We start from the raw sequence: 9522 nt of genomic DNA, 5'->3' as shown, positions 1-9522 counted from the left end.
AAGTGAAATAAGTCAAGCAGAGAAAGTCAATTATCATATGGTTTCACTTATTTGTGGAACATAAGGAATAGCATGGAGGACATTAGGAGAAGGAAGGGAAAAATGAAGGGGGGGAATTGGAGGGAGAGATGAACCATGAGAGACTATGGACTCCGAGAAACAAACAGGGTTTTAGAGGGGAGGGGGGAGGCGGGATTGGTTAGCCCAGCGACGGGTATTAAGGAGGGCATGTACTGCATGGAGCACTGGGTGTTATATGAAAACAATGGATCATAGATCACCACATCAAAAACCAATGATGTGTTGTATGGTGACTAACATAACATAATAAAATAAAAAAAAATAAATACCTGCAATTAATAAAAAAAAAAAAAAAAGTCTGTGCTACCCAAAGCAATCTACAGATTTGATGCAGTCCCTATCAAAATACTTAGAGCATTTTTCACAGAACTGGAACAAATAATCCTAAAATTTGTGTGAAACCACAAAAGACCCTGAATAGCCACACCTGTCTTGAAAAAGAAGAACAAAACTGGAGTTGTCACAACCCCAGATTTCAAGATATCCCACAAAGCTGTAGTAATTAAGACAGTACGGTACTGGCACAAAAGTAGACACATAGATCAGTAGAACAGAACAGAGATCCCAGAAATAAACCCATGATTATATGGTTAATAGTCATGACAAAGGAGACAAGAATATGCAATGGGAAAAACAGTTTCTTCAACAAATGGTGCTGGGAAAACTGGACAGCTACATGCAAAAAAATGAAACTGGACCACTTTCTTACACCATACACAAAAGTAAACTCAAAATAAATTAGAGACTTGGACATAAGACGTGAAGCCATAAAATTCCTAGGAAAGTTAGGGAGTAAGCTCCTTGACTTTAGTCTTGGCGATGATTTTTTTGGATTTGGTACCAAAAGCAAAGGCAACAAAAGAAAAGCAAGTGGGACTACATCAAACTACAAAGCTTCTGTACAGCAAAGGAAGCCATCAACAAAATGAAAAGACAACCTACTAAACGGAAGAAAATATTTACAAATCATATTTCCTAAGGGGCTAATATCCAAACTATGTAAAGAATTCATATAACTAAAAAACAAAAATACAAACAATCCTATTAAAAAATGGGCAGAGGATCTGGGGTGCCTGGCTGGCTCAGTCAGTGGAGCATGTGACTCTTGATCTTGGGGTTGTGAGTTCAAGCCCCATGTTGGGTGTGGAGGCTACTTAAAATTTTAAAAATAAAATAAAATCTTAAAAATAAAAGCAGCTCCTTTAAAAAATTGGGCAGAGAATCTGATTAGACATTTTTCCGAAGAAGACATGCAGATGGCCAACAGACACATGAAAAGATGCTCAACATCACTCATCATCAGGGAAATGCAAATCAAAACCACAATGAGATATCACCTCACGCCTGTCAGAATGACTATTATCAAAAAGAAATGTGTTGGTGAGGATGTGAAGAAAAGGGAACGTTTGTGCACTTTTCATGAGAATGTAAACTAATGCAAATTTCTTCAAAAAAATAAAAATAGAACTACCATATGATCCAGCAATCCCACTTCTGGGTATTTATCCAAAGAAAAGGAAGACAGTAAGTGGAAAAGAAAGTTACATTCCCTTGTTCTTTGCAGCATTATTTACAATAGCAAGGATATGGAAGAAACCTAAGTGTCCATTGATGGATGAATAGATAAAGAAAATGTGATTTCATACACACACACAAAACAGAATATTATTCAGCCATAAAAATGAGGAAACTTTGCCATTTGTGACAATATGGATGGACCTTGAGGGTGTTAGGCTAGTGAAATAAGTCAGATAGAGGAAGACAAATACCATATGATTTCACTTATACGTGGAATCTAAAAACAAGCAAAAATACCTCAAGCTCATAGATACGGAGAACAGAGTGGTGATTGCCAGAGCAGAGGTGGGGATTGGGGGATGGGCAAAATGGGTGAAGGGGTTCAAAAGGTACAAACTTCCAGTTATAAAATAAATTGTGGATATAATGAACAGCATGGTGACTGTAGTTAATAATACAGTATTATAAGGTGTTTACATTTCAAGGAGAATGGAAAGATCAACAAAACAACACAGAACAGTGCTGACACCATATCTGTTAATGATCCTGATGATGAGGAGATAGAAACTCTATTATAAGGAGTGCTATAACTAGAGTTTTAAAAGGGCAAGTACACAAAAATATCTGTAACTGTAGCCACAAGAAATGTGATGGTAGCAATATAGGGGGCCTGATGTGTTCCCACATAGTCATTAAACACATACCAATGTTTTTGACACATTATGTATATAATAATTGTCTAAGGCATTTCCTTTCTTTTTAAGATTTTATTTATTTGACAGAGAGAGAGACAGCGAGAGAGGGAACACAAGCAGGGGGAGTGGGAGAGGGAGAATCAGGCCTCCCACTGAGCAGGGAGCCCCACGCGGGGCCCGATCCCAGGACCCCGGGATCATGACCTGAGCCGAAGGCAGATGCCCAACAACTGAGCCACCCAGGCGCCCCTGTCTAAGGCATTTAAAAACAAATTCTTAAAAATGGCGTATTTAAATTATGAATGGAACAAAAAGCCAAGGACATTGCTCAAATCAGTACAACATAATACTAAAGACTAAATCTCAAAAAGAGATGAGATTTTTTAAAATTCTCAAATAATACAAAATGACTGTCTACCTTTGTGTAAGAATTTATGTGTGTGTGTATATTAGATTTTTCTTAAATAGGTATTTGTAGGTAACAAATACGTTCTTACTTGATAATATGCCATAGTCTAAATATCAGTATTAAATATCCACGAAAAGGCTAAAAACATCTGAAGCATAAAAATTTCAAAAGCTTGGGGCGCCTGGGTGGTGCAGTTAGTTAAATGTCAGCCTCTTGGTTTCAGCTCAGGTCGTGATCTCAAGGTCATGAGATCGAGCCCCACATCAGGCTCTGCGCTCAGCATGGAGTCTGCTTAAGACTCTCTCCATCCCTCTACCCACCCCCCTCAAATAAATACATAAATCTTTAAAAATTTCAAAAGCTTAACCCACTGCTTGAGAAGACAGTATATTTTTAATGGATGACAGGGTAAGACAACTATATTCCTTTCTTTTGCTCTTATTTTTTGAAGAGAAGTGCTTTTAAGCTGAAAATCTAAAATAAGCATGGGCAAGAGGGGGCATAAAATACTCAGCAAATCTAAACATGGCCCAAATTTCTGGACACACCATTCTTCTTTGTACCCTGTTTTTTCAACCACAGAACATCCCCTTCTCTCCTCGTCCTCACTGCCACAGCAAGAGGCCCAAGACATGGGCCTGCTCTTGGCATCTTGTCTGGAGGTAGAACTCCTCAGATCCTCATCACCTCATTTTATTGTCATCTTATTTTTAGGTTTACTTGATGCTAAATAAATAAAAAGAATGCCTTTAGAGTGTTTTTTTCCTATTTGTCAATAATGTTATTGTTAAGGCATATATTTTCATTCCTTGTACAGTCCAGAGCATATTATTAGTCTTTACTGTCTCTTGAAATACTGATATTTTTCATAAGCAAGCTATACTATCTAAGTAGACATTAAAAATCGGAGGTATTATTTAAAATGCAAAATTGTTATATGTAGGAGATACTTAGATTCTGTAATAGGTAATTAATAAATAAACCACAAAATTCAGTGGCTTAAAAAAGTAGGAATACAGTATTGTGTATTTGAAAGTTGCTAAAAATGTAAAATTTAAAAGTTCTCATCAGAAGAAAAAAATTTGTTAACTGTGTGGTTTGGGATGTTAACTAGACTTATTGTGGTGATTATTTCACAATATATACAAATATCGAATCATTGTGTTGTACACCTAAATCTAATATAATGTTATGTCAATTATATCTCAATTTAAAAAATATGGAAACAGTAAAAAATTAGTGGTTGCCAGAGTGGAGAGGGGAGGAGGGAAGAATAGATGGAGCACCGAGCATTTTTATGGCAGTGAAAATACTCTGTGTAATACTATAATACTGAACACATGTCATTATACATTTGTCCAAACCCATAGAATATACACCACCAAGGGTGAACCCGAATATAAACTATGACCTTGGGTGAATATGATGTGTCAATGTAGGTTCATCAATTGTAATAAATTCACCCCTCTGGTACTGGATGGTGATAGTGGTGTAGGCTGTGTCTATGTGGGAGCAGCGGATAGATGGCAAATCTCTGCCTTTCTCTCAATTTTGCTATGAACCTAAACTACTCTAAAAAATAAAGTGTTTAACAATTTTTTAAAAAAACCAAAACAACAAATAGTGGCTTGGATTTGTCCTGCAGGTCATAGTTTGACCACCCGTGGTCTAAGACAAACCAGTTTGTGATAAAACTAAATGGGTAAAATTACGTGTGTGTGCGCGTGCGCACACGCGTGCACATGTGCACACATCAAACGAAAGGTTTCCAAGTCCCTTTGGGTATTTACCAATTCAATTAGAGTGTAATTGAGTGAGTTTAAACCAAGACATCGTTATTGTTTTCTTGCACCCCAGGTGATTTCAAGGTTCAGCCATGTTTGACAACCAGGATGTTAAGGGCGCCACTCAAAATTCAGTATGATATTGATCACCTGGGGTCTTGTTAAAAGGTAGATTCTGATGCAGTAGGTCTGGGGTAGGCCTTAAAACGATTGCTGGTCTAACCAGCTCTGCAGGTGATGCTAATGTACAGCAAAACTTGAGAACCTCCATGGCAAAGTTGCATGGAGATTTTATTAATTTTAATTATTTTATCAGTAGCCCACATGTGGTCTTCTCTTCCCTTCCTTTCTCTCCCTGACTCATTTCTCTCCTTTTCAGGTCCAAACATCCAGGTGATGGTGGGATCAGGATTAACACTTCATCCTTTCTTTCCCACCTCTGAGGAGTGGAATGTAGTTTAGTTGGAAAGAGGAGGCTCAGGCAACCTGGGTTTGGGAAGAATAAGCAAAAGATGTTTTAGGGAGTAATTTGAAGGGGAGGCTGTCTGAAGCAGCAAAACACACCTCCAGGCTTGGGCCTGAGTGTGGGGCAGTGAAAACAGCGATCTGCCCTCCTGAATCCTGGCAGCACTTGACAGGCAAGCAGCTAGCAAGGATTTTTCCTTCTCAGTATGCAGAATGACACAGTTGGTTGAAATGCAAGAGAGACCCCCACTGGCAAAGTGCAGATGTGAAATCTTCTCCTCAGAGGAACACCACGAAGAACTTAGTGGATGAAGGTGATGATGATAAGTGACGGCTTACACATAATACGTGTACTATGTGTGCCAGGCACTGTCGTAAGCATTTAAAAATATTAGCTCATTTAGTCTTCTCAGCAACCCAATGGGGTTGATGCTTTTTTTATCCCTCTTTTAGGTGGGAGGAAACGGAGGCACAGAAAAGTTAAGTGACATGCCCCAATTCACCCAATTTAGTAAGTGGCTAAGCTGGGATATGAACCCAGGCAACGTGAGGTTAAGAAACCACTACACCAACTGCTTCTCCAAAACAGGGAAGTAAGAAGGATCCTCAGTCAATTTACAGTTTTTAAACACTCATATGTTGATGCTCACCCTATGCTTCCTCATATGTAGAGGTCAACCGACACCTGTATGTATGATCTGAGATCATAATATGATATATGTAGATCTCATACATATGTATGAGATCATACATATGATTTACTCTCCTCTCCTTGCTCCTCAAAGGAGGCAGAGAAAGAAAGAGTCAAAGGATTGAGTTTGACTAAGAAGAGCAAAGGGGCAAGAGCATTTTCTGGAAACTTAATCAGAGGGACATAATCCTCATTTTTAAGAAAGTATTAAAGCACAGTCATGGTGAAATGTGAAAGGTAATTATGGTGTAGCTAAGCTTGTTCATATTTTAGTAAATGTTCAGAGCAATCTGCAAACTCTAAAGAGACTCGAGCTAGCCATGTGTCCTTATTAAGGCATGCAAAATCTAAATTTTAACCTTTATCTATGTAACCAACCTAGTACAGAAGAAACATGTTCTGAGTATTTTTCCTGGGCAAGGACAACCTTAGTGTTTATATGGGTATAGATTTCATTTGGTCAAATACCATGGACAGAAAAAGAAGCTGAGTTGTTAAAGGGGAGCAGAAAAAAATTCATAGAGAAGCAGCGCTGTCATTTCCTTGGGAAATATTTTTACTGAGAAATAATTTTTCTACCCAGAAAACAGAAAGAAAAAAAAATAGATCTAGCATTTCCTTAAGGAATCTTTTTTTTTAAACTGGGAAGTAGGGGTGCCGGGGTGGCTCAGTCAGTTGGGTTTCTGTCTTAGGCTCCGGTCGTGGTCCCAGAGTCTTGGGATCGAGTCCCCAAGTCCCTTCTTGGTGGGGAGCCTGCTTCTCCTTCTCCCTCTGCCTGCCACTCCCCCTGCTTGTGTTCTCTGCCTCTCCCTCTGTCAAATAAATACACAAAATCTTTTTAAAAAAAAATAAAACTGGGAAGGAATTTCTTTCTAATAGCCATGAAGACATGGTAATAGGCTAACTCCTCTGCACATCTTGAAAGGAGCAACCTGAAACCACATTTACATCAGGAACAGGCTGATTTGGGGACACTGGATATGGGCACACATGGTCACAGTCTGGAATGAGGTAATGGTCAAGGTGGGGCCAGTAGCCCTCTGGGAGTTGTAATACCTCAACCCATCCTCTAATGGTAGCTGCCCAGGGCATGGGGCTGACTGTGCCACACTCTCTGGTAAGATTATCCAGTCCCATGACCTCAACACCATCTGTGACTGATGTCTCTCATATGTTTATGTCTAAACCTGACATCCCACCTGAGCTCCAGATTCATTTTTTCTGACTACCTGCATGACAGTTCCACTTGCATATCTAATAGGCATCTCAGATTTTACACGACATGCCTTCCCCACATCCTCAAATTAATAACTACCTTTACCATCAACTCAGGTGTTCAAGTACAAACAGCAGAACCTAGATAATTTTCCCCATTTCTCCTTCTTCACCTGTGGTCCATGAGCAAATCCAACTAGAATTTGTCTCCATCACATTTTCTTCAGCTTCCACTCCAGTTCACCCACAAATGTCTCTCATGGGACTAGTTACAAAATCTGACCAGCCTCCCAGCTTCAACTCTCTCCCACCCGCTACATACTTCAAAGCAGCCAGAACCACTGGCTTAACATTTAGGGGGATTTATTGTACTTCACATTCAGTATCACAAATTTGAGCTTCATCCATGATTTTCTATTTTTCAGCCCTTCTATTGAGGTAAACATTTTTGGGGTACCATGTTGCTTTAATGCAAGATGATACAGTTGAAGTAAAACTCTTACGTAGATGTTTTGTAAGGCCGGTGTTCATGTCCAGTCAGGTGACCATAGGAAGTCACCCCTCACCCCTGGCTATGGGAAAGCCAGTCCTATGCTAGTTACATCACTGTTGCCTAAGGTGAGCTTCTCAAACAGATACTTTGCTGTTCTGGCTTCCAAGGCTCCCATCTTGCTACGCAGAATTAACCATTAATATTTCAAATAAAGCAAAGATGCACTTTATTTCAATCTTGCCCAATCCCATTCCCTTCACTTCTGCAGATCTATCCCAATGATATTCAAACCATGTTTTTATACTTTTACCATGCACAGGCTCACACACTCACCAGAATCCCACCACACCCCCATCTATCCACGTTGTTTATAAGGGAAAGATTAATTTTGTGTTTTCCAGGGTCCCGTGGAATACCTTCTCCCTCCATCCATGGAGATCCTGAGCTGCATGTGGCCTAGATACCTGCTTTAAAACGTAAAAGGTGAGACATTTGCACACATGAATCAATCAGAGACCTTTATTTAAGAGCCAAATAACTTTATTGAAACCAAACAACTTTATTTATTTATGGCAAAACTGGAAGAAAAAAACTGGAACGTTTTGCAAAGGCAATACTGCAATATGCATGCTCGGCATGGTGATCAGGGAAAGTCACCATGCACCCTGGGCTATAGGGAAAACAGTCCCAACTCAGTTCTTTTTGTCGCTGTCGCCCAGGGTGAGCTTGTCAAAGAGGTACTCCGCCATGCCGTCTTCGGGAGCCCGCATCTTGCGCAGGCTGGTGACATAGCCCCCCAGCTCTTTGATGGACTTGACTTGCTCGTGCAGGTAGTGGCTCTCCAGGAAGTCGCACAGGTGGGCGTCGTTCTTGTCGGTGGCCAGCTGGTGCAGGTCGAGCAGGCTCTGGTTCACGCTCTTCTCCAGGTGCAGGGCGCACTCCATGGCCTTCAGGCCGCTCTCCCAGTCGTCGCGGTCTGGCTTCTTGATGTCGCGGAGGCGGATGCGGCCGCCGCGCTGGTTCTGCAGCTGCATCAGCTCCTCGGCATGCTCGGTCTCCTCGCGGGACTGGCGCAGGAAGAACCGGGCGAAGTGCTTCAAGGCCACGTCGTCGCGGTCGAAGTAGAAGGCCATGGACAGGTACACGTAGGAGGCGTAGAGCTCCAGGTTGATCTGGCTGTTGATGGCGGCCTCGCAGTCGGGGTGGTAGTTCTGGCGCACTTGTGAGAGCGGCGCGGTGGCCATGGCTGGCGGCCCGGGCACCAAGGCGAAGGCGGTGCGGAAGCGAGGGCTGCGGGGCCAAAGGCGGTGGCGGCGGGTCCTCGGCGCCTTTTCAGGGTGGGCGACGAGGGAGCCGGTGACGATGGCGGGGACCTCGGGGCACTGTCCGAGTGGAAGTGGAGGGCGCTCTCAGATGACGGTGGGGTCCGGCCGCAGCTCTTTGAGGTAGGAAATGGGGTCCGTTACGCGGGGTGGGGGGGGGGGGGGGGGGGGGGGGGGGGGGTGGGGAGGTCGGGGGGGGGGGGGGGGGGGGGTTGGGGCAGGCGTGAGCACTGTGTTCCAGGTTCCGCCGTCAGAGCCTGGGTGAGGCAGGGCGACTCTGCGTTGAGCACCTGACATCTATTAAATTTTTAATTTTGCAACTATTTCTATTTTCCAAGGACTCTTGCTTTAAAATTACTCCCTTTTATAGCACCCTGTTCTCATTTTAAAACCCCGTTGTCCTTAAAATTCTGAAAACGTTCGGATTTTTTGATAAAGTTCTTTTTTTCCTGTAATTTATATATATATATATAATTAACTGATATATATAATTGTATGGTTTATCATGATTTTCTCTTTCACTTTCCTGGAATACTTAAAACTTTGCACATTCATATTTAGTAATAAAGGGTTTGTTTGATTAGCTTAGGTAATTAACAAAGATCTAACCTACAGTTGTGATGTCTTTCACTAATAGGCTTCTCATCTGAATGGGAGGGCAGAGTGTGTCAATTAAGGAGATTTCTGCCTTTGGGATACATGGTTTGGGGCTTGCAGGTAGGATAGGGACCATCGCAAATGGCAAAAGCTTGCCATTTTTCTTTTTTTCACGTTTTTATTTAAATTCCAGTTAGTTAACATGCAGTGTAATATTAGTTTCAGGTGTAGAATTAGCGATTCATCACTTAT

At 41.6% G+C, this 9522-nt stretch overlaps 1 protein-coding gene across 1 annotated transcript; it reads right to left on the bottom strand.

The window, feature by feature from the left end:
* Positions 1–8043: 8043 nt before the first annotated feature.
* LOC116646114 (ferritin heavy chain-like) lies at positions 8044–8595 on the bottom strand. The gene has a single exon (XM_032426688.1). The coding sequence runs from the start codon at positions 8593–8595 to the stop codon at positions 8044–8046; it is 552 nt and encodes a 183-aa protein (XP_032282579.1).
* Between the last annotated feature and the right edge of the window lie 927 nt (positions 8596–9522).

This window comes from Phoca vitulina, unplaced genomic scaffold (assembly GCF_004348235.1).
Source record: "Phoca vitulina isolate PV1807 unplaced genomic scaffold, GSC_HSeal_1.0 scaffold35, whole genome shotgun sequence".
Lineage (NCBI taxonomy): Eukaryota > Metazoa > Chordata > Mammalia > Carnivora > Phocidae > Phoca > Phoca vitulina.
The sequence above is the reverse complement of the archived record's forward strand: the minus strand, read 5'-3'. Positions and strand labels throughout refer to the sequence as shown.

Bases quoted from the DNA above. Each gene is read 5' to 3' on its own strand.
- LOC116646114 (XM_032426688.1), bottom strand. From the start codon at position 8,595: ATGGCCACCGCGCCGCTCTCACAAGTGCGCCAGAACTACCACCCCGAC.